General features: G+C 46.5%; 1 protein-coding gene across 1 annotated transcript; it reads right to left on the bottom strand.

Moving 5' to 3' along the window:
* Positions 1 to 461: 461 nt before the first annotated feature.
* On the bottom strand, positions 462 to 14,731 carry LOC121155924 (dendrocyte expressed seven transmembrane protein). Its single transcript, XM_040979433.1, has 4 exons — positions 14,694 to 14,731; positions 7,447 to 8,488; positions 2,166 to 2,474; positions 462 to 1,334 (listed from the first exon to the last, which is right to left on the bottom strand). Exons 2-4 carry the CDS (start codon positions 8,473 to 8,475, stop codon positions 1,260 to 1,262), a joined length of 1,413 nt encoding a protein of 470 aa, XP_040835367.1. The 5' UTR covers positions 8,476 to 8,488; positions 14,694 to 14,731; the 3' UTR covers positions 462 to 1,259.
* Between the last annotated feature and the right edge of the window lie 10,840 nt (positions 14,732 to 25,571).

Genomic DNA, 25,571 nt, shown 5'->3' on the forward strand with positions numbered 1-25,571 from the left:
ACACTCATGTGCAGCTACACTTTCTTTTTTAGTTCGTTTTTCTTTCCTTCCTTCCTTCCTTCCTTCCTTCCTTCCTTCCTTCCTTCCTTCCTTCCTTCCTTCCTTCCTTCCTTCCTTCCTTCTTTCCTCACACTTGCACACACATAAACATTTTTGAGAAAATTTCGAAACATAAAATATTATTTTTTGCTTATATTTCACTTATTTAACAATTGGAACTTGATGGTTTTCAAGTTTGAATTCAAAGCACAAAGTTAAAAGTTAAAAGCTAAAAGCATAGGGGCAGCCATCGGAATGCATTTCATATCAGGCTGCTGGTTCAAGTTACGGCTGTTTCACTTTCAGTCCAGTTTCTTGCTAATGCACTGAGAAACAGCAAATAGCTAAGTGACCTGGATGAAGCTCCTGGCTCCTGACTTTGGCCTGGTTCAGCCCTCATTGTTGTGTTTGGGGAGTGAACCAGTGGATGGAAGCTCTCTCTCTGTTACTCTGCCTTTCCAATAAATCAGTAAATAGTTATTTTTATTCAGGTTTTATTTTCCTCATTCTAGAATTTCAGAGATAATCCAAGAAAGTTTTTTCTCTTTCCTAAATATGTTGAGTGCAGTTACAGGTGAAAGGAGCTCCAAGATGTTATTGTAATTGTAGTAAACATTTCATGACTTTGACATCTGTAATCCTAGACAACTTTGACATAAATATCAGACTAGAAGGGAAAGCAAAATAAAACAAAAAAACAGAGAACCAGATAAGGAGGACATATGAACAAGGAGGTAGTGAAAAAAATAGGAGCTGCTGGAAATGGGCTTCAGAAAGAATTTTCAAATAAGGAAAAGAGCAGAGGAAGAGGGACAATGGTGGGGCTGGGAAACAGCTGGGGCAGAAAAGCAGAAACATATTTTGCTGATTCTGTGGTAATGTTCTTGGCATTTGCTCATGATACTACAATAGATATTTCAGGTTTTTATTTTTTCTTTTGATTATTACTCTGTGCTAAATTTATCCCCAAGCAGATTCAGCTATTGTCCCGTTACACTATGGCACAGCCCAGATCACACAAGCCTTTACCAGGAAGACTCTTGGCTTTCCGAACCAAAGTAGTTGGAAGGAAAACCAAGCATTTGTAAGGTGGCAGGGTCAAGTCAGACCCCTGATAGGCACAAGCCTGAAATACCATTCTCTAGATTAGATGGTGCTCCGCACCAGAGGGTGGGAGGAGAATCACTGGGGGGTGGGACTAAGGAGCTCCTTGGAGTGGCTCATGGGTTGTCTTCACTTTCCTTGATCTCTTTTTTCTTCCCAATGATTTTCAAAACTGGAAGCCAAAAATGCACCTGGAGAGTGGATGAAGGAACACCAAAGTCATTTCAAATGCTTCTTTACATAAATTCTTCATGGGGATAGAGGGAGTTACTAGTGTTATATTGTAAACACTTTTGAAGTAAGTGGAAAACCTTGTCCTTGAAGATTATCTTGGTCTTTCATGCCTCAATAAGTTATTCTCCAGTTCTGTAAGGTGCAGATAGCTGATGTTATCAAGGCAAATGATTCTTGATATGCAAATGAGCTTGGCCCCATAGAGTGCAACTGATTCCTCCCATGAACCTTGGTGGAAGAAGCTGGTTGTGCCTTTATGAAACAAATTCACTTTTGGTAGTGCTGATGATCCAGTGTATAAGTGCATACAATTTGAATGATTTCTTGAACTGAATATAACTACTTACCATTCCCTCATTAACAAATAATTTAAATAAAATTCTTAATGTATTGTCACCTTACATGTGCATAAGAATCAATGTATCTCTGTGGAATAGGCAAATTCTTTGAAAGCCTTAGGTTATAGATATTTCCCTGTTTTTTCTTTCCTTTGACCTGGGAAAGTAAACCTTGGATATTGTGTTTTAAAAGCCAATACACGGGACTTTCTGCATGTCTTTCTGCCATATGATTGAACACACTTATGTTGGAGGATATTCTGAAATTCCCTCTGAGTGGGCATTCAGATCACAAATATAACAGACCTAACAGGACCACCTGTTCATTTCGCATTGGTGCTGGTGGGCCACAAGCCCCAGTGTGAAGTTGAAAAGTGCAGTTAAACCCCCTTTCATTGGCCCTTCAAACCCCACAATTTCACTAAAAATTACACTCCCACCTTGCCTTACCTTTGTAAGGTACCCACTCAATTTGCTTTTGACTTCTTCCAGGGGCTGCTTTGATCTTTTCCGAAGAAGTTTTGCATGTAGGTATTGGATGCGTGCTCTCTCCACATGGGGGTAGAAGGATGTGGACACTAGGATTTTAAGCTGCATTAGAAAGGAGGAGGACAGTCCCAGCATCAGTAATGTCACCAGAATCATTCCGAGTGGAGCCCATGTCTTCGACAACAGGAGTTTTGGTTTAGGGATGCAGCTGGGTTCAAACGCAGATATATTAAAGGAAGAGCTGTGGATGATGCCTTGAGTTCCTTGCTTCTAAAACGAAAGAATAAAGTCGTCAGTATCTATGACACTTTGGTTTTCGGCTTCTGCCTTTCTCACTGTTGCATTTTCTTTTGTGTGTGGTAATTGCAGTAAACAAAAAGGAATGAGTCTTATTTGTAATTATCATGGTGTTTTCAAAGTAGAAATATGAATTCCCAGGGCGAATGTAAAGGCTCAAGTGGATAATCCTCCATTTGTAAGCACCCTCTTCCCTTATGGGCGCTGGTTCATGTCCTGGCTGCTGCACTTCCCATCCAGCTTCCTGCTTATGTCTTGGAAGGCAGTAGAGGACGGTTCAAAGCCTTGCGACTCTGACCCATAGGGTAGAAAAGAAGGAGGCTCCTGGCTCCTGGCTTCAGATCAGCTTGGCTTTGACTGCTTTGGTTATTTGCAAAAAGAACCAGCAGATGGAAGATGTTTCTCTCTGTCTCTCCTTCTCTCTGTAAATCTGCCTTTCCAATCAAAATAAAGTTTTGAAAGAATTTTAATTTAAAAAATGATTGTGAATCCTCTTGTGAGCAGGTGGTAAATAGGGCTGTCTTCTCTATTCCATCTTCGGAAAGTCACAGTGCCCACCAACTGCTGGGGCTCTGAGAGAAAGCACATTTATCTATTTAAATTTCATGGAACAAATTCGACCACACAACCCATTTTCCTGGAATACTTTTCTTCTACACATCAGGCAGATGGTACTCATGAAAAACAAGTGAATTCAGATAAACAGGGAAGGATGAAATTGTCCTAGATCAGAGGCCTTATGATTCAGTCAAGTCCTCCTAGTCAGAACAAGCAGTCCTCAGCTTGTCACAAGGTCACAAGGATGTCAAGGCTCTGGACCAAGTTCTAGATCAAACATATGGAGCTTTGGAGGATTAGTCTACATACTGTGTGATACCCTTTTCAGGTCAGTATGCTGACACCCAAGCCCAATTGACTGGATACTCTAAAGTTTCATGTGGGGCTCTTGCAAACAGAGCTTTTCTCATTCCCTCATTCCTTTCAGATGCACTTGAGTGGTGCACCGTGCAGGTGAGAGAACAAACCGGCCCTCATCAGGCCAACACAGAAGGCAGAAGATGACATTGAGCCACCCAGCCATGCCAGCAATAAGAGATGAGCCTGCTGATTCAGCTCTTTTTCCTGACCTGGGAAAGTCATTGAATCTCTCAGAGGATTTGTTTTCTAATTTGGTAAAACAGGAATTAATGGACCAGATCCTGCCCATGAATAAACTACTCCCAGTGACAATTAAACACCTTGGGGATAGAACTTTAACCTTATAGATCAGACCTCTTAGTTGTTATTGTTACCTTAACAGCATAGAGCCCTGGGCCCAAGAAGAGGTACAGGACTTCTTACAGGCAATCCAGCCACACAAGGAGAACAGGTGTGCCTTGCCTCTGTGCCTGTGAAGAATCCAGGGTTCTCTACACAAATGTCAGACCAGATTTGCAATTTCCCCAGTGCTTAAGCAGTTTGGGCTGATTCTCCTTGTGTCTTATTAAAAAGTTAGCCTACAGTTAAGTAAAGAGCTTCAAGTCCCCAGAGCAAAAGCATGCCCTCCTTTGAATACTATTGAAGAAACAAACATATCGATTGAGTCAGTGATGAGAAATCCTGCAATAAGGTAGCAGCGGGTGTTCACTCTGGGAAGATGTTATTTAGATTCAGAGTCTAACTGGGACTTAGCAATTGGGAGTCAAGGATTTTTAAAGATTGAGTCAACAGCTTTGCACGAGGTTGGTTAAGGGCAATGTGGAAGACAGATTAGTTCTTTCAAAATGCTAAGCAATATATTATATGGTACTCTGGTGATTTAAAATGCTTATCTCTCCTAAGTCAACAATTTACTGGACAGTACTAACAGATAGAGGGCAGGCTTTGCTGTCAGATGATCCTGACAAGCTAATGCAGGCCAATGCCATGTAGATGCTAAGTGCTCAATAAGTGGAAACTGTGGCTATTTTTACTTATGCTGCCCACCCAGGCAGCCAGCTAAATTTGGATTACTTGGTATCATCTTTATTTCAAACATTTATTTAAAATCATATGAACGTGGGAAATATTGGCAGAATGATGAGCCTCGTGTTTCTCTTCCTGCTTCACTTCTCCCTTGCAAGTCTGCAGCCTCTGAGGGGCGTGCATCCTGGGATAAGGGCAGGGCATTGCCAGCCACGCAGAAGCAGGCTGCTGATGGTGCAGTCATCCGGCACAGCAGGAACCAGTGGAGAGTTGCTCCCATCCCTCTGGCACTCACATTTGCTCTGAGCCCCACCCCATACCGTTGGTTTGTGTGTACATGGTGCCGCCCCTCAGGATGTGAACCCCCTCCATGAGGATCAGTAGTCTCCACAAGTGAATGGGTTATGTTGTTGTTATTGGAGAGCTTCTGGGCTTTTCTGGAGGGGTAGGTAAAACCTGCTTCCCCCCACACACTCCTTTCTCCCCACACCACCTCCCTGCCTCTCTATCCTGCCCCATGTCTAAAATAGTTATAATTGATGTAACAGGCATGGATGCTGGCTGAGAAAAATAAATGAGAGCAAAGCTAAGTGGAAGAGAGGGAGGAGAATTGAGAGGGGAAAATACGAGAGCAGAATGAGGGGAGAGAATTGGGAGAGGAGGTGGAGAGAAATCCTGCTTCTGGCTACCCCAAAGACGAAGCAAGTTTGAAATTCCTCTTAGTCTTTTATTTGAAACTACTTCCATTATCCTCCTTGCTTCAAACATCCACAGCAACAGGGGGCCTTGTAATTAGCTGAATTCTTCAGGGAAGCAGAGAGCTCTGAGTAATCAATTCTGAGAAGCAGCCCAGCATTAGGAGGGCAGGAGCCAGGGGACCGGATCTGCTGAGCCAGAAGGAAGGAGAAGAAAAAGTGTGGATGCAGCAGGAAGAATTGAGGTCCTGAGAGACAGAGAGGGACGGGCTGGCTAAGGAGCTGTGCCAACACTGTGGCTGCCATTTCCCCATGAACTCTCCACAGCATCCAGCCACAACCCACTATGGCTTCATCATGACGAGGGCAAGTCAGATACTTGGAAACAGTGGCCTTTATCGTAACAGGCATCATCCATACACACATGCACACACTCACATGTCCCACTGGGCTCAGTTTCAGGATTTCTGAGCTTAAGAAAAAGTAAGGTGAGTGTCTGACAGTATCCAGGACCTCTAAAATCTCAACATAATCAGTCTTCCACAAGCAAAAAACAAAAAGGTAAAAGATGAGATCACAAACCCATAAGCTTCTCTGTGAGCACACATCAGCCAAGAAGCAGGAGATGGAAGAGGAACCAAGTAAGAAAGCCAGACCCCTGGAACCACAGGAGGCATCAGCCTAAAAACACTAATTACAAATTTTCACAGAGCCCATGGCCATTTCAAGTTGCACTCTGGCTCGGTGATTTGGATGATCAGTTTAGAATAGTGGCTCTCCATTTTGGCTGCACATTAAAGCTCCTCAAGATGGTTTTTAGATCCTCTCATCTTAGTCCAATTAAATTGGAATCTCTTGGGTTTCTGGGGAGGCAGTAACGGGCTTGTTCGCCTGGGTTTGTTTAGCAACGATGCTCCTGAGTGACCACGGCCAAGAAAATCCTGACTTCCTAGCACCCATGCCAGTCTCTCAGAGTGTGGTCTGTGGACCACCTGCTGTGAAATCACATAGAGCACTTAGACACATGCTCACTCTTTTTAAGTAAAATCTTTTTTGCCCTGATGCATCTGCAGATGTCTTCTGTAAGGACTCAGGGTGCACAGAAAAACAATGCTCACACAGGGAACATGCTGCAAGTCTACTGATGCCATTCCGGGGATGAGAGAAAGTCAAGCCCTAATTCCTGGGCTCTAAGGTTTTTTAAGGTGCTCCTGATGAAGAATCAAGCTCATGGCCAACATCAGAGACATTGATCCTCACTAGTCAGTGCTTGCTGACAGTAGAAAACTGAAAAATAACCCCCTCCCCAACAACACATTACCAAAATACAGGCCCCTGGAATCTGAAAAATATGACTTAATATGTAAAAGGCATCTTTGTTGGTATGAGGAAATTAAAGATCTTGGGATGGAGATTGTTCTGGTGAGCCTTAGCATAATCACAGCTAGCCCTAAAAAGCAAGACAAAAGGGATTTCTGTGCACAGCAAAGACAGAGATGGAAGGAGTGTGGCCACAGGCCAAGGAGTCATGAGAGCAACCAGATTCTCCCCTAGTGTAGAAGGAAGATGTGGCCTTGATTACCATTTTTCGTTTTTTAGCTCCAAGGTGGTACTTTAAACTTTCATACTCAGAAATATCAGTGAATAAATTTCTGTTGCTTTAAAACCACCTAGTTACTAGCCATTTGTCTCAGCAGTCATGGGAGACTATACAGAATGACACTTGAATAACAGAGTTTCAGTTGAACCTACATGCATTGTTCTTCTAGAGATGCCTGTCACTTTGCTAGACATCAGAGATCCAAAAGTCCATAAAACACTACCCAGTGTGTGTGTGTGTGTGTGTGTGTGTGTGTGTGTGTGTGTGTGTTGGGGGAGGGCATGGGCATTTGGCCCAGCAGATAGATCAGTGCTTGGGATGCCTCCCCACCCCTTATCAGAATTCCTGGTTCAAGACCCAGTGCCTGCTCCTGATTCAGCTTTCTGATGTTATATATCTGGGATTCCCAGAGCTTATTGGTTCCCTACACTCACTTGTAAGATTCAGCTGCAGTTCCAGGCTCTTTGGTCTGGCCCAGCTAAGACTGTTAAGAGCATTTGGAGAGGGACTCCATGGATAGATGCTTCTCTCATCTGTTTTTTTCAGCCTTTCGAATACATTGAAATAGAAAAATAATATGTTTTAAATGCACTGCCCTGCCTCGTAGCAGGGGTGCTTGGAGGGGGCAGTGTTACTGGGCTTTTACAACACAGATCTGTGAATGGCCACAGATCTGTGCATGGCAGGAAGGGCCGGGGACCCCTACCTCTCCGTGCAGCCTCAGGTGAACCTCAAGCACCGGCAAGCCTTGGAACTGTGTGCTCACTGAGCAGAGGAGTCGATACAGCAGGTAATCTGTGACTGCAAACAGCACCCAGCTGGAAAGATGAGTGAGTACGGGGAGGAGAAAGAGCCCCAGGTTGTTCCTTTCTCGAGGCGTCAGCCAGAAAGATGGGATGACAACATACTTCTTCCCCTCCTTCCTATTCAGAGGGAGGACACAGGGCCTCTCTTCCTGTCTCTCTCTTTCATCAAACTGGATGAATTGCCTGGTAATGTAGATGTTCTCAAATTTGCAACCACAAGGGCCCAAAAATCGTCTCAGAAAGAGGCCAGTGCCAAGTAGCACCAACAAAAGCCCTGCAAAGCAAAGCAGCTTCTGACCTAGGGAGGACAAAGCCTCGGTTGTGGACATCACCTGGTACCAGACACTCAGTACTTGCTCTTTGGTGTCATTTAGCTGGGCCTCGAGGGCAGGGCTGGTCCCATAAAGAGAGATTTCCAGGGTCTGGTTCCAAGAAACAAGGTCATCAAATAGATTTAGCGAAGGTGCAAGACCATAAATCCACTCAATGGCTTCGATATATTTTTTTAGAAAGGGAAAATGTATAGAGAAGCTCTTCGCCCTCAGGTTACAAGTCATACTGTCAAGGAGACCTTTAAAGTTGTGAAAAATATTTTGCACGTGTCCAAAGATCACTATCCCTGTGCCAGCTGCAATCAAAGCATTTCTGCCTTCCCGCAGGCCACACGAGAGAAAGGCAAGAAGGACGAAACACCTTGCATGCTTGGAGCTGCCCAGCAGAACACACATGAGGATCCAGCAGGTGGCAAACACTGTTATGGATGACAGAATCCACAAGAAGGCCATGGAGAGGAGGCCCATTAAAACGAGAGCCACAATGGAGCAAACTCCCAAATGCTGGAGAATGTCCTTCCATCCAGGGCTTTTTGGAGACACATAAAGCTCCCAGACACTTAGGAAGATAGTGATGCCTGAAGTCCAGACACCCATGTTTCCTGTGACCCTGGAAATGAAAAAGAAACCCAAGTCAGAAGTTGCCTTTGAGTGCCCTCTGACATAAATCAAGGGCGTAATGGGAGACTGGCTGGTGAAACATAATTCTTTCATCTTCTCTGTGTCCAATCCCTGGCAGTGTTGACTTCACAGCTTCTCCTGCCAAGAACTGAAATAAAAACCATCAAGAAGTAGATCTGTTGTCACTCTAGCCCAATTAGTCACAGCACAAATGACCGTGTCTCATCCTGAGTATGTGACTCACCTGTGTGCTCCTTTGGGACCCCATTATGGCCAGGTGACATATGCAACTGCATTAGTCTCCTATTACTGCTATAAAAACTTACCACTTTGGTGTAGGCACCGACACCGAAAGTGTAGTAGGCTGAGCCTCTATCTGCAGTGCCTGCATTCCATATCTGTTCCAGTTAAAGCCACAGCCACTCCACTTATGTTCTAGCTCCCTGCTTATGGACCAGGAAAGCAGCAGAAGACTGCTCAAGCTCCTCGGCCCCTGCAGTCATGTGTGAGACGTGGAGGAAGGTTCTGACTCCTGGCTTCAGATCAGTCCAAACCCAGCTGCTACAACCATGTGGGGGAGTAAATCAGGGGGTGGAAGATCTCTCTGTCTCTCCTTCTCTCTGTAACTCTCCCCAAAAAGTCACTTAATGTTTTAAAGAGACACCTATTTATTCCCATACATTTCATGGGGAGGGAAGTCTAACATGAGTCCAGTGCTGCAATTCTTCTATAGTTTCTAGAGGAGAATACATTTCCTTGCTTTCTCCAGCTTCAGCCTGTATCCCCTGGCTATGCGGCCCTTCCTTCTATACCTCAAAATCGGTGCCCTCTGACTTCTGTCTCCAGTCTTCTGTGATGCTGTTCCACTTGCAAAGACCACTGTTACACTGGGCCCTAAAGATCATCCAAGAAAATCCTCTTTCTGCAGATCCTTATTTATATCATCAGAATTCCTTTCACTATATAAGGTTACATAGGCAGAGGCTCTGGGTATTAGGGCACTAACATCTTTGGCGGGGAGGCTATTATTCTGCCTCTTGTACCAAGCTGGACACCTGGAGGATGAACAGCACCTTAGGTCCATCAGCCTAGCTAGACATCATGAGAGGCCATCTAAAGCCAGTCCCTAGCGAGCTGATCACAGTCATATGAATCACAATAAATATCAAATTATTTAAAGTCACTAAATTTTGTGCTGGCCTATTAAGCTGTAATTATTAATTAGTAAAGTCTATATCATGCATTTTAATAGTTGGAATAAATTCTAGGTTATGAGATGGGCTACAATTTCCATAAACTGTACCATGTAAGCTCCCTCTTCAATGGTCATCTATTTATTTGTTTGTGCTGCAATTTCACAGACCACAAAGTATGCCATGGCCACCCAAATTTGAACATGGGATTCACTGTTGGTCACTTTGTTCAATCACCATTGCTTCTTCCCCTGCCCCATCTCTTTCCTCTAAGCACATTTCCCTCCTGGAAATGTGATAAGGAAAATCAGAATAGCTTTATGAATTGAAGTATTCATATCTTCTTTTCCTAAATCTGGCATTTTAAATTGCAGGTGCTGTCACCTTGCCGACATGCAGATGTGATGCACCCAAAATGATGTGGGTTCCTTTGGAATGAAAGAAAAAGCACCTGAGAATCTTCCCTCTGGATGGATATCTAACAAACATTGAGTCATAGATATAGCCTTTTGATCCATGAGGACACTGAGCAATCCCAAACAAATCCCTTCCCTTGTCACATCCGATATGACAAGGCCGCATTTACGGACTGCTTTAGCCCTGAGAACTGTGTCAGGCTCTCCACTTGACGGGGCAAGCATGGCACCGGCAGAGGAGAAATGACTCCCTGTCTGCATTCAGGCTGAATGAGACTAACGAAGGGCAGAGTTAAGGTGGGTGAAATGGGCAGGTTGGCAATAAAAGTGCACACATTTCTCCTGCAAGAAGAACGAAGGCTTGCAATTCCTATCATGGAATTTAAGGGACATGCTCAGAGCAATGAGATGGTCAAGGAGGCTCATTACCACATAGGACCTGCCTCACAAAGACTCGGGACCCCACTGCTTCACCCAGAAGAATGGAAATTGGAACGGGGACCACCAAAAGGCCATAGCTCTTAATTCCCACAAACTTGCTTCCATTTGGATTTAGAGGTTGAATTGGAGGTTGGCAGTACTCGTATGCACACAGTTCAAGGAAAAGAGGGACAGAATCACTGAGGCACCCTGGGGTGCTGTATCCCCCCCAATATTGATGCCCCGAGTGAGTCACACTCCTGTTCCACTGCAGGGGAAGGAAGGTTTGGCTGCTGAAAGCAGCCTCTTCTCCCAGACAAGTCACTAAGCACTTTGTTTAACCATTACTTCAGATTTTACCCCAAACTGCTGTTTGGCTAATTGATAACCTAGTAGATTTAATTGCCCATTATATTATAGATGCTTTTCTTAAAGCATCCCTCTGCATCCTGAAGCTCAGCCTTCAGAAAGGGTTGCTCCTAGTGTCTGACGCAGTAGAAACGGAGCAGTTACTGACACATGTAGGCAGCTATGAGGAGAGCAGTGCTGACAGTGAGTTGCAAGCCAGCTTCCCTATCACCAGGGTGTACCCTCTCGCTGCACAGTATCCACATTCTATGACTGGTTATGCGATGGGTCACTCAGCTTGCTGTGTTTGCCCCTGCAGCAAAAACACAGCACACTTTTTGCAGGCATCTGACCCGGGTATCAGAAATCCAGTTCCACTGTCTGTTTACTTCTTTCCCGTCTACCCCCACCCACATAACCTATATCCACTTAGTTGATCCTGTAAAGATAATACTCTCCAAACCAGCAGATTCTTCCCTAAAACAAATCAGAAATCCCAGCTGTTTCATTTTTTTTCTAAATTCCTTTATAAAGCACCACTTTGCTTACTTCTCAAAATATTAATAATGTATATTCTGGGTTCATTTTTTTCTTGCTCTTGCCTTCCTTTTTGTACAGTATGTTCCTAATACAGACATTTTTCTGAAGGTATGAAACAGATTTATGGACACATTAAAATTTTAACATTCTGCAATAAACCTAATAACAATTAAATAAGATGGATGACTGCAATTTTGTCCTGTAAGAGGCACATGTTTTCTTAACAAGCAAAACTCTCATCTTATCTTCCTTGTTTTTGTGCTGAAAATAGCACGTCACCAAAAGATACCAAAACTTCCTTCAGTGAGAGAAAAGAAAATACCTCTGCCTGTCCTGTCTTATAGCTCAAGCCCCAGGGCAGAGCTTTGGAACCTGGGGTTGGGAGGGCAGTGTTCAGAGTGGACCCTCTATCTTTGTTGCCTGTGGCCTCCCCCTCCCTTGAATGAATATTATTATTCTACTTTCCATACTTGAATAATTCAAAATCTCCCTGCTCCTTCCAGGTGAAGGCTAATGAGGGGAACCTTAGCAAGCACCTGGAAATAAGGTACCCCATAAATAAGGTATCCAGTGAATACAACCCATTTCTTTTTCTGATTTCTTCAGGGAGACCAAAAGTACAGAATATCCATCCCTTAATTTTCAGGCAAAGATTGAACGCCTGAGTCCATGAGAGGCATAGCGAGGTAGGGGATGGGTTGTGCCTCAGCCCCTCTCCAACATGACCTACAAAAAAAAGCTTCTGGGTTTGGGTGAGAATTACTTCCTTGGTCCCAGTCAATCATGTGCCCTGAGATGCAGGTTCAACAATGCTCAATCCACAGTGTGGATTGCCGACCACAGCCAAACCTTCTAGAACTAACTGAAGCTATCTTTTCCCCAGGTGGCTATTCCTGCTCAACCGTGTCCCACCACACATGAATCCCCAAGTTCCACTTTGAGACCCTCACAGCCAGGATAGGCCCCTTCTTTCTCTCAGGGTCTCCTATGCTCGGGTATGGTGATCTGAGATCCAAGCGGAAAGACCCTCCCTCAGTGCTGGGCTGTCCCACCTTCGGGGACAGAGGAAGGGGGCGGGACATCCAGTGTCAGCCCCACCTTCTCTGTTGAGCTGGTGGTCAGGGGCAGGGCCTATTCCTGAGCTGGCTCACCAGGGACTTGGAGATAGCAAGCAACCTGTTCAATACCACTGGGACTCAGACAAGAACATCACATAAGGAAGGAAATGAAGAGAGACAGACACTCCTTGGCGGCACAGGGTGTGAAACAATGGCCAGTGGGCTTTCTGGAGACTAGAGGACCAATGCCCCAATGATGTGGTAGGATTAGCAGCCTCCGACCCTGCAGACTTCAAGACCAGGCATTGACTCAGTGCTGTCAAGCTTTCTGAGTATTTTTTTCCCCTGACAACTCAGAAAACTAGATTTTTTAGGTGACACCTTCTGGCTTTAAAAACCTAGGCAAGGAGGCCTTGGCTGGAGGCTCCAGTAAAGTGTCACCTGAAGACCACATCACTGCTTCACAGGGGAGAAGGACTTTGTGTGGCTGGCTGGAAGGGGGCCAGGAGAAGAGCAGGGGTTTTGCTGAGGAGCCCTGCAGAGCCAAGCAATCTGCATATCCAACCTGGGCCCACAATTACCTGCTTGTATGCAGAGCTGAGCTGTTGCCATGGGAAACAAACAGCCAGACTTCCACCTCCGTAACACCTGCCAGCTAGCTAACACTGCTGTGAGGTGCATACATGGCTATTGTTTTCCTTGGGGGAAATATCAGTGGCAGCAGTAAGAGCCCCAGTACAGAGGGCACAGGGCTCTGACTCACCACTCCAGGCCTATTTGCCCACTTTTTTGGCTAGCGAGGTTTGGGGGGGTTGGTGAACACTGTCCTTTGAGCATAACAGCATTCTCAGGGTACAGACGAGGGCATCCCTGATTTCAGACACAAACCTCAGTCAACAGCCTCAGTACTTGGAGCTGTGAAAGAATAATGAGAACCTCCAAATGAATGGACCACCCCGGGAGCTCTTTACATGGCAGGGTATTAAAGATGCCAGTTCCCAGTGTGATTACAGAGCTGCAAAAAGATACCATAAGGCATCTGCTGTTTCAAGTGCAAGGGAGAGTGAACCTTTTTGCTGAGGGTTTGAGAGGAGGGTGGAGTAGGGGAAGGGAACGGTGCTGCAGGTGGCCCTGGGAACTGCCTCATTGCTCTCCTCTGGGCACGTTTGCTGAGCATGGGCCTCCTCTGACATCCTGCCATTCACATTGAATGAGGCCAACTCCTTTGGTCCTACCTGAATCCCCACAAAGAAGTCCACAACAAGCGTTCCACAAGCCCTGGTGCAGGCTGTAGTTGCCCCAGGGAGGACAGACCCAGAGGGATCATGCTTCTGTCTCAGCTTGCTTGGTCCCCAACTCACACCTGATCACCTGATCGGATCCCACTGGCCTGCCATCTTCATGATTTGATGCAAAGTGCATTTTCATTGAACTTTGCGCCACGAGTGGTACATAAGAAGAGAAAAGCACAGGACAAGGAGAGGGCTGTTTCATGGTCCAGCTGATCTCTATGAAAAAGAGGCCAGAGACCCTTCACCTCTCAGGACCCCAGCTCCACAGGCTGCCCAGGTTCCAGGGTCCCCAGCAGGCTGCTCATGTCTGACAAGAAAGGTGAGTAAGGGCAGTGAGCCTCTTCTTGGCATGCATGCCAAAGTCACTTCTGACACAGTAGATCAAAGCTCAGCTCCTGTTCTGGGACAAAAGAAGAATAAGCATACTGTCCCTTTTCTTTTGAAAAAATCCTTACAAACTTATCGTTTGCTTCAGAACAGTGTTCTCCCAAATTGCCAAAATAGCTTGAGCAGAAACAGAGATCTCTGGATGAGATGGAAGCAAATCCCCATCCCTTTGTTTCAATTGGCCTTGCCTTGGGAAGAGGCCTCCCTTGGTGCAAGCAACCTTCACACAAGAAAGGAGAAGATTAATGGAATCACCAGGTAAACAGAACAGCATCTGAGGAACAATCTCGTCCATCACTGCTGTGTTGATGAGGCACGGCCCAGCTCGGCTGTTTCTCCTGGGCAGAATGGAGCCAGCCAGCTCCTTGCCACCTGCGCGAGGTCTGGCTATCACAGCTGGAAGAGGGGTGCACACCTACATGCGAGACCTTGCTGTGGCTATAGGCAGTCCCCACAGTATCCTCCAGTCTCTATGGTTGATACCAATTTACTGGATAATCTTTTTTTTCCTCAAATGAGCAATTCTAAAAGTTTACTTACAGGTTTCTCTGCAGTTCGTCTCTGAGTGCAAAACTGCTCATCCCAAGGACTGAGTCTTGATATAAAGCAAGAAAAGAGGAAACAGAAGTGACAAGAGAACCACAGCCCCATGAATCAATCTTGTCATTTCCCCCACAAAATGACTAAGTCCTTTAATATCAACAAAGACTAAAACCAAAGCCAAGTGATGTTCCTTCTAGCATATTTCTCACGAGAGTTTCCAGAAATCAGCACTAGGAAATAATAAAATGGGATTCCTTGAAACACAAGGGAGTCAGAAAACTGGGTTGGTCTCCTTCCCACTTCTCACGTCGCCATCACTCCCTCACCCATCTCCACCCTGATAGCATTGGCCTTTTTACCTCCCCAACCGGGGCTGAAGGGAGCCACCTGAAGGGCACCATCCTGTGGCCAGCCTCTCACTGGTGCTTCCAAGCTCAACGGATCAGCTGGTGTGACTTTGGAGAATTAAAAACCTGTATAAGATTATTCTGCATCTGTTAATGGAGACTCCACATATCACAGCAAACAAAATGTTCCCATCTATTTCACATGCCTCGTCCAATACCTTCAACTGTCTAAACAGGTTCACACACGTCAAAAACTTCTTTTTCCCTTCTCCCTTGCAATTTTGAAAATATCATTCATTTCCTTTCACTGTAATGCAATTTGATAGCGTCAAGTCCAACTCAGGGGATGTTTAGAGCCTCTGCACTGAGTGTTTAAGTCCTGATGGGTGTAGAGCTTCTTGATAATTCAACTCCTTGCTTCAAGAGTGCCAGGACTGAGTCATGCTGAAGGTAGGAGCCTCTTCCAGGTCTGCCAGATTCATGCAGCAGCCCAAACACTTGGACTTTCCCAAGCCATTAGCAGGGAGCTGGATAAGAAGAAGAGCAGCAGGGACACGATCCTGTGCCCATATGGGATGCTAATGTCCTAGGCAGTGGCTTTACCTGGTACACCATGATGTCAAAGATTTTAAATAGGGATTTCAGGGAATGCTTTGTGGAGAAGACAGCACCCACTTGAGACTGGAAGAATGATCACAATATAAACACAGCAGGATGGAAAGTTCAGTAGACAGAAGGATGCAGGCAAAGACCAAGGGTCAGGAATAAGCTGCCACTTGCCAGGAGGTGCAGGATCACCTGGAGCTTCAGGGGACGAGGAGAAAGAGGTGGGAGTGTGATTCAGGAGCCCTCCCACCACAGCCTTGGCATTTGGTTGTGGTTCATCCACTGCTTGTATAACCTTAGATGGTATACAGGATAAAAAGTAAAAGAACTGAGGGCCGGTGTGATGGCTCAACTGGCTAATCCTTCTCTTGCAAATGCCAGCATCCCATTGGGGTATCAGTTAGCATCCCAACTGGGAAAACAGTGGAGAATGGTACAAAGCCTTGGGCCTCTGTACCCATGCGGAAGACCTGAAGGAACATCCTGGCTCCTGTCTGGGTTAAAAACAAAACAAAACAAAAGAAAAAAAAAAAACCCTCAGCTCTGACCATTGTAGCTTTCAGGGGAGTGAAACAGTAGATAGAAGACTTCTCTTTGTCTCTCCTTCTTTCTGCAAATCTGCCTTTCCAAAAGAAATAAATAAATCTTTCTTTTAAAAGACATAACTGGACTTTCTTTCAGATACAATCTTTATAACAAGTGCTACTGATTTTCATTTTTGTTAATGATAATTCTCTTCTACAATATTTTAAATTTTAAAATTGGAGTGCTGTAAAGAAAAGTACCAAATTAAAACTTTACTCAGTGTTAAATTGAAAAGACATCAACTATCAAAGACATGGTGAAGACAATGACTCGGATATTTGGGAGATTCAGCCACGGGGTGAACAAAGATTCTAAGAGTATGGTGAGCAAATTAACATTAATAGAATGCAACGGGCCATGTAGGTTCACAGATGGGGCAGGCAGCTGCTTAAAGGCGGGGCAGTACTAGGATTCTGCAGAGAAATAGAAGTGTGTGTGTGTGTGTGTGTGTGTGTGTGTGTGTGTGTGTGTGTGTGTGTAAGCTGAGAATTCCAAAGTCTAGGCCAGCAAGCAGGAGAAAAGAGCTGATGTTGCAGCTAAGCCCAGGGAAGATGCAGCAGTGTTCCCACGTCCTCAGAAGACCTCAATCTCTTCTCTATTTAGGTTTTCCAGAGTTTACCTGAGGCATCCCCACAACACGGAGGGCAACATCCTCTACTCAAAGGCCACAGAGTAATATGTTCATCTCATCTAAAACATTTCTATCTAGATTAGCCTTTGACCAAGCCACAGGACCCATAGGATCAACTGTCACAATCAGTCTTGTGTAAATGGAAAGGAAAATCCAAACAAGGAGTTTGTTGGTTTATGCTGTGAGAATGAGGGGATAGGATTAGGCAGTTGCAAGAGAGGAACAAAAGGAATTCGATATGGCCGAATGGTGAAAGTGAGGATGCCTGAGTTCAGGGGGCATCTAGTGCGGCCAGAAATCCAAATAAGAATATCTCCTACAGGGCTTCGCCAGTAAACACCACATGTGAACCAGTGCAGTGGTTCTTGTCTTAGCTGTTCCATTTCTGATCCAGCTCCTGTCTAATGGCCTGGGAAAGCATTAGAAGAAGGCATGGATGTTTTGGGACCTTTGGCATCCAAATGAAGCTCCTGGTTCCTGGCTTCAGCCTGGCCCAGTGCTGGTGGTTCCAGCTGTCTGAGGAGTAAACCAGCAGATGGAAAATGACTCCTGTCACTCTCTATCCTTAACTCTTTCAAAATAACTAGATAAAAAATCTTAAAAAAAAAAAAAAAAAGAAGAAGAAGAAGGTGTATCTTGTGGCCAGCCAGAAACCTGAGTCAGGGTTTGGAAGAGTGGGGTGTGAATACAGACAGCGGGAAATGAGCCGAGAGTGCCTGTAGGGTAACATCTAGAACATGTTGAATTGAGTCTCAAGTGGAAACCATGAGGGAGAATGGATTTTCTGTGGTGGGTGGAGGGGGGCTTTGGGAGTGAGAACAGTGAAAACAAGTAGAAGAGAATGAATTCTGATGTCCTGGCTGAGGAGGCCCCTTCCTGCTCCCACTGGCCTGGGGCTGCTGCAGGTTAGTGGGGTTCACAGAACACACCCAAGCATTGAGTGGCAGCCAGCAGCGCTCAGAGAGGCAAGGCAACCTCAAGAAGAGGGGTGGTGGGAAATGAACATTTCAGACTGGGAAATGGTACCTGCAAATGCATAGGGACCCCAAATTCCGAGTGTGGTTGATGTGCAAGGTGTGAGGTACAACAGCAGTAAAAATGAGGCACAGCAGCAGGCCCACAGCCTGGGCAGCCCTTCCTGTAAGAGACCTATGTGATCTGAAGGGTTCACTTGCAGTGGAACAAGAAGGCCCAACAGCGTGCACGTTTGATAGGGGTAATCCTGAACTAGCTGTGGTAGTCCTGAGAGGGAAGGAAGTGGAGAAGAGGCAGGCAGGATCCTGTGGGCAGGAAGGAGCAGCCTAGGAAATGACCTTTGGCTTTGGTAAGTGGAAGTCACCAATTCCTTTGAAAAAGCCATTTCAGGAGAGGATGTGGGTAGGAGACATTCTGTGATCAGTGGGAAGCGAGCAGGAGGCCAGGAAGAAAGAAGCAACCCAAAGGGTCACTGGGCAGCAGGTGCTTGGAGATGGAGAAAAGAGGGAGAAGGCAATGGAAGAGATGCATCGGCTTTGGCTTCTAGGAGAGTGGAGGGCATTCAGCCTCCAAAGGAGCAGGTTAGAAGATTTGTAGTGTTTTACAGAGAAAGAGGGGACAATCCAAAGGATGGTCCCAGGCATCTTGGGGAAAGAGAAGACAGGGCCTTCTGCCCAGAGAAAGGGGAGGGTCCCGGAGGTTGCTGGAAGCAGCTGCTAGGCGCAAGCACCACTGGGAAGAGGAAACTGAAGACTCACAGGGACTGGAAGAGGATCCAACGATGTGGTCTTTATGGTCCCCAGCAATTCCCAAACTTCGCAGCCAAAGCAAATGGTGAACTGGATTTTGCCCTTGGAGACCCCTGTAAGTGGGCATATTCAAAACAGAGGGGTTGGGACACAGGCAAAAGAGGTTCACCCGGAGCAGCAAGATTTCTTTCCTGTGCTTTTGAGTCAACTTGGAGGATGCAAACATGAGGTTCAGCCAGGAATAACTTGACCAGCTCAACTGTTCTCCATGATTTTGAAAGTCTGCATTTCGTGCCCTGCCCTCCCCTTCTATCTTTAACCCCCACCTCTGTGACAACTGTGGAACCTACATTGACAAATCATCATCACCCAGGTTTACATCAGAGTTCACTCTTGGCTGGGCTTGGACTAAGGCATGAATACACACTGCACCATTACAGTGTTCTAAGGAGTACTTTCACTATCCTAAAATCCTCAGTGCATCATTGGTCCACCCCCTTTCCCCCAAACCTTGGCAACTGCTGTACCCCGAATTGGATCATACAGCCTTCAGGTGAGCAGCTTTCTCTAAGTCAGGTGCATCTAAGGCTCCTTCCTGTCGTCTCACGGTCAAGCTACTTTAAAATACCATGTTACTGACATGTAACTGACATACAACAAACTGCAAGTGTTTAATGTGTCTGTTTGATGAAGTTTTAGTGTGGGCACACACCCATGAAGACAGAAGACACATCAACACCCCCTGAAGTTCCTGGTGTACCCCTGTCACCCTTTGCTCCTGTGCCTTCCACGCCAAACCCTCCTCAGCTCACCACTACTTTGCTTTCTGTGACTGTAGGTTACTTCACACTTTCTAGAATTTTGTATATGGAACCAAAATATATGTCTGTAATGATTTTGCTATTTGTCTCTTAAGCTGTAAGTATTAAGGCTGATTATCTTTTACTTACTATCCAGTAGCATTCCATGGAATGAATGGACAACTTCCCCACAAATATGATGGTCCCCACTTTGGGACCATCAGAAATAAAGCTGCTATGAAAAATTGATTATGACTTCGACAAATACTTGCTTTCTTTTTGGAAAAAAAAATATCTAGAAGTAGAATGGCTGTATCTTATGGCAGGTATGTCCTCAACTTCTAGGAAATGGCAAAAGTTTCTAATGTGATTGTTGCATTTTCCATCCCCTCCAGCAGCATGAGAACCAGCCTGATGCCTTTGCCCATAGGGGACGCCAGCACAGCAAGCAACACTGTAACTCAGTGCGTGACAATGCAAGCCCCTGTTCTGGGTTTTCTAAGTACTTGATTTGCATCATTAGTTCATTTATTTGAAATGTTTCTCTTTTTTCCATGTAAGCCTGTAATACTATAAACTCCTTTCTTAATAACAGCTCTTACTGAATCCCACATGTTTGGAAACATTGTTTTCATTTTGCTTTATTCCAGGAAAAGTTTTGATTTCATTTTCACTTCTTCAGTGACTCATTTGTCATTCAGTAGCATGTTGTTTAATTTGCACATGTTTGCCAATGTTCTGTTCTTTTTGTTGAATTCTGTTTCTTTTAAATGGAGACTTGGTTTGTGGCCTAATATATGATTCATCTTAGAAAATGTCCCATGCTGATGAGAAGAATGTGTTCAGAAGTTGTTGAGTGAAATGTGAGATTCATTTGCATGATGGTCTAGATGATAGGTCATTGATGAGAGTGGCTTGTTGAAACCCCCCACTAATATTGTATTGGAGTCTCTCTTATATATATATATATATATATATATATATATATATATATATGATGTTCTATGGGATTTGTATATAATCCTGATTGCTCTATCTTGCTGCATCAAAACTTTTCTCAAAATTCCCTCTTTGTTTCTTTCTTTTTTTTTTTTTTTGATTTATTTCTTTTTATTGGAAAGTCAGAAATACGGAGAGGAAGAAAGACAGAGAGGAAGATCATCTGTCCGCTGATTCACTCCGCAAGTGACTGCAACAGCCGGAGCTAGCCAATCCAAAGGCACGATCCAGGAGCTTTTTCCAGGTTTTCCACACGGATGCAGAGTCCCAAGACTTTGGGCCGTCCTTGATTGCCTTCCCAGGCCACAAGCAGAAAGCTGGATGAGAAGCAGGACTTCTAGAATTAGAACTGGTGCCCGTATGGGATCCTGATGGGTGCAAGGTGAAGACTTTAGCCACTAGGCTACTGCACCAGGACCTTTATTTCTTTTCACAGTATTTGATTTCAGATCTGTTTTATAGGTAGCAGCAGCTTATTATGAGATCCGTGCTACAGCAGAAATAAGCAAGCAGATGGAGTCGCATTTGTGCCAGTTCCTCCCTGGGTGGTCTTGGACAAGTCCTTTACTCCTGCAGAGCCCCTGAATTCCCCTGAGCTGTAGAACACCTATTGTCCTGTGTATGAAAGGGCAGTCCTTTGCTCTGGGTTCCCCAGTCCCAGGCTCCTCTTGGCCCCTGTGCCCTTTGCCCATCTGCCCAGAGGCCACCCCAGGCTGCGTCCCTTCCCAGAGCCATCTCTCTGTCACTCACTTCCACCACTGCCTCCTCCAGGGTGGTGCGTGTGGCTGTGACCACGAGGTCTCCGTGTCATCCCTGCTGTTCCTCATTTGCAGGGTCATGAATCAAGTCATGGGCGGTAAGATGGGGAAGTGGCTTATTCTCAACCCTGTTTTCCTTGAGGGGCAAAACTGAAACAAAGTGGCCGAGCCTCGTGTGGGTGACCTGGGAGCTGAGCATGAAGTGCCGCCTTGGGGAATCAGGCCCCACCCTACACCCATGGACCTGCTTTCACCTTTCACCTCCATCTAGTGGCTTCATTTTGTTTCGAAGATTTATTTATTTATCTACTTGAAAAGCAGCTAAATAGAGAGAGAGGGCTCATCAGTCTGTTTCACTGCCCAAATGGTCTCAACTAACTGGACTGAGCCATGCACTCTATCCAGGTTTCCTTTACGAGTGGCAGGGTCTAAATATCTGGGCCACCCTCAACAGCTGTTCCAGGTGCGTTAGCAGGGTACTAGATCAGAAGCAGAGCAGCCAAGACCCAATCCAGTGCTCGTTTAGAATGCTGCTGTCCCAGGCTGCAGCTTGACGCACAGTGCCACAGGGCTGGTCCCTGTATGTTCATTTCGTTTTTAAGATTTATTTATTTTTATTGAAAGATATACAGAGAGAAAGAGAGACAGGAAAATCTTTTGTCCATTGATTCATTTCCCAAGTGTCTGCAACAGCCGAGCTGAGCCGATCTGAAGCCAAGAGCCAGGAGCCTCTTCCGGGTCTCCCATATGGGTGCTGGGTCCCAAGGCTTTGGGCCATCCTGGACTGCTTTCCCAGGCCATAAGCAGGGAGCTGGATGGGAAACAGGGCTGCCGGGATTAAAACAGGTGTCCATATGGGATCCTGGCACATGCAAGGTGAGGACTTTAGCCACTAGGCTAACCTTGCTGGGCCCTGTAAGTTCATTTTTAAATGTCAACTTCTTTAGGGGGAGATCAGACTGAACTAAAGATTTCAGTGTGAGATTGGAAGGAAGGATTTCTGGGCTTTTATGTACTTTCTGTAATGCACAGTTATTCACTTGAAACCGGAGAGTGGAAAGAAGGGGAATGATATTAATGTCCAGGTTTAATTGTTCTCTCTCTGTCAGCATCACTGGCTTGCTCAGCCAGGTCTCCCAGCACCTTCAAGAGAGCCAGATTTAGAAGAAATATTGCTTCAGCTCTCAAGATAGAAAAACATCCAGCCAGAAGGCACAGGCTCTGGAAAATTGCTAATAAATTGTTACTGCCTGCTATTAAAGGGATCGATAAGATAAGACCAGAAATGACTGATGGCGGAACCTTGGGCTTGGAGTGCTAATGGAGGACACATCGTCCAGCACCTGAGAGCCGTCTCCAGCGGGGGCCCGGACATGCCCATTCACCTCCTTCAGCAAAAACTCCAGCAGCTTCATCTGGTGCCTTCAAAATCAGTGGTCCTAATGATGGATACGAAAACAGATCTGACAGCACCCAGGAGAGCTGGCTTAGCAGGGAGGCTGTCTTGTTCGCATCTGCAGCATTGAAGAGACACTACCATGTCTTCTCGGCTTTGCTCATGTTTTCATGGGGGTGGGAGGCGGGTGTTTGGAGTAGGGATTGCTGGTGTCTTATAGAGCTGCCCCAAGAGTGGAAGACCACCAGGCCTACAGCTGGCTCAGCCTCCACTGCAGCTCCTATCCAAGCCTGCCATTCCTGACATCCAGGGAATCTTGATAGAATGCCCAGGCTTGTCATTCCTGGAGAGGAAGCCTTCTTTCCCCTTCTCTGTTAAGCCCTCAGTGGGGGCAGGGGGCATGGCCTTTCCATGTTGCAGGATGGGGGCACCATGTATCCAACAGCTGATCTGTCAGTCACACCTTCTCTGCCCCCGTTCACTCTAGTTTGGCTGCCAGCGGCCCCGGGATAGAGGTCCTGGGAGAGGCCCAAGAAACCTTGTTAGCTCCGAGTTCTGCTCTCTCCCCTCCTGCCACAATCTTCCCTAGAAGTTCCAGCCCTCAGCCCTCTACAAGGTCTTGGACAAACCACAGCACTGTGCCAGCTGTTTCCCCAACCACCTAGGGGGATCTGTGCTTGCATTCTCATGGGTCATTTCAGGCAAAGAGTAGGGCTGTGACACGACGTGGGCTGCAGGTCTAGGTCCAGGGTTGGGGTAGAGGTGAGCAGGAAAATTTAGACACAGGACTTGGCCTGAACGTGAGCCATATTTGGGCAAAATAGCAAAACAGGCATATCTTTCAAGACTCCCTGACTGTCTCTCTCTCTCTCCAATGCTCTTTAATGCATGCCTCCCTCCTCTTCTGCAGGCAGACCCAAGTTTTGTTGATTTCTTTCCAATGTGCCTGGGCTCAAAGCAACTTTCTTCCCTTTCTCCCAAACCAAGCAGATCCAGCCTCCGTTCAGCAGGACCTCCCTGGCAGCCAGTACCTGTAGCCTGGCTGTCATGGTTTTAACAGCAATAAGTCAGCAAGTGGCTCGTGAGCACTGGGCCTGTGCAGTGAATGTGCCTTGCTGAGAGGTTCCATACACTACTGCTTGTCCACATAACAACAAAGAAAGGAGCCAACTCACCGGGAGTTGGTAGGAGTGATACGTTTGGGACCCCGGCCCACTGCAGCCAGCTGATCCTTGACATTTGCCCAGGTGTTGTTAAGAAGGCTCAGGCCAGAGGAAACGGAATGGGAAGTGATTGGTAGCATTTCAGACGTTTGTCTTGCCTGTCAGGAGCAGGTCTGTGGATCCAGGAAAATTTGTGGCCTTCAACAATCTCCCCTGGGTGACATAAAGCCTGAAGAGGGCTCCCACGCAGTCAGCAGCAGGTCTGACATCCTTGCTTTGGGGATTCCTCGCATGGAAGACCCTGGGAGGGATTTGCTCATTGTCATGACTTGAGCCCAGCCTTCAGCCCCAGCTTACTGGGAAGCAAGGGCAGCCCGGACCCCTACAGCACCCGAAGACTTGCTAATTAGCAATCTGTACTGGCGGCAGCCACTAACTCAGGCCAATGAGCCACAGCCAGCTGCCTGTCCTCCTCACTGGGGACTCATTGTAGTGCAGACAGAGTGAATTTACACACATATGCCAAGAAACAAGGCCACACAGGACTATGGTTGGGGGTCGGGGGGTCCTGCCAGTCGGCCGGGACTGTCCACTGTTCGGTCCCACCAGGGAGGTTGGAGTTGGAGCTGAGCATGTTTAGGAAGAGACCTGACACCCACACTTGGCCTGAAGGTGGCAGCTCTTGCCGCTTCTGAGAGGATTGGGGTTTCTCAGCAAAGTAGGCCAGCTCTGCTCCAGGCTGTCTGGACTGCCTCCAGCCTTTGGGGATTATGAAACAGCCTCATTCTGCTTCCAGAGATGTGTTGGAGGCCTCATCCACACCGCCCACCACTGCACGACCTGGAATGGCATATAGCAGCCCTGGCAGAGGGCAAGCTTCCCGCTCCCCGCACTCCCCGGGCCTCAAAGACACCCTGCAGGTGTGCTCTAAGAGTCCTGTCTAGGGGGATGCAAAAGCCTGCTGTGTCATTTGCTGGCCTCATGGTCTCAGCTTGCTGACTGCGACCTCTCTGAGGAAAAGATGTCGAATGCCTGTGCTGCCCTGTGTCACAACTGCAGGAGTCCCCAAGGCAGGTGGGTTCGAAGGATAGGGATGGAGCTTATGAACAGCTGGAACAGCTCTCAGTCCAATAGATTCCAGTAAGTGGGTCTCAGTGACTTAGTATCCAAGTGGCCAGCAGCCATAGCAGCGTCCTGCACACGGTGCCTTGAGATGCGGAGCGCCCCCTGCTGGGCGTACACAGGCCTGCATCATCAGGCGCTGCAACCAGTCCCTGCAGCTGTTGCCGTGTGTGGCAGGTCATGGATGCCCCTTACACGGTTGAACGCTAATGGTGCCCTGTAAGATAATGCAGCTGAGAGGCAGAGATAGGAAACGCAACTGTCAGAGTTCACACCGCTGATGCGAAGTGATCCTGAGATTCCTCCCCAAGGCACTTCCATGTGGCTCTTACAGCCAAACTGAGGAGTCTTGAAGATGCAGGCAGCATGACAGCTGATAGAGGTCAGACACAGCATCATGAAGGATCAGATCTCAGGGAAAGCAGGCTGTTCTGCAGACAGAACCGACACTCAGCCGCCGGAGTAGATGGGTGCTCTGAGGTCCCTGGGACAGCCAACAGAGCAGCCTGCTTTTGGGGTTGGAAGGGAAAGGACTAAAGCCTTGGTCGGGGGAATGGGGTGCTCATTTCCAGGTTGGTGGTCTCACCCCTTGCTCCAGACACTTGAGGCATGTAGTTTGGCTCAAACCCTGAGCGGGCACAGGGCAGGGTCTGACAGAATAGCCAACCCTGAGAACTGATGGCAACAGACTGAGAACAGCCAAGGCCCAGTGCCCAGCAGGAACTCCATAAACATTAGACTGGA

Source organism: Ochotona curzoniae, unplaced genomic scaffold, assembly GCF_017591425.1.
Source record: "Ochotona curzoniae isolate NIBS_2020 unplaced genomic scaffold, NIBS_Ocur_1.0 contig_3190, whole genome shotgun sequence".
Classification (NCBI taxonomy): domain Eukaryota; kingdom Metazoa; phylum Chordata; class Mammalia; order Lagomorpha; family Ochotonidae; genus Ochotona; species Ochotona curzoniae.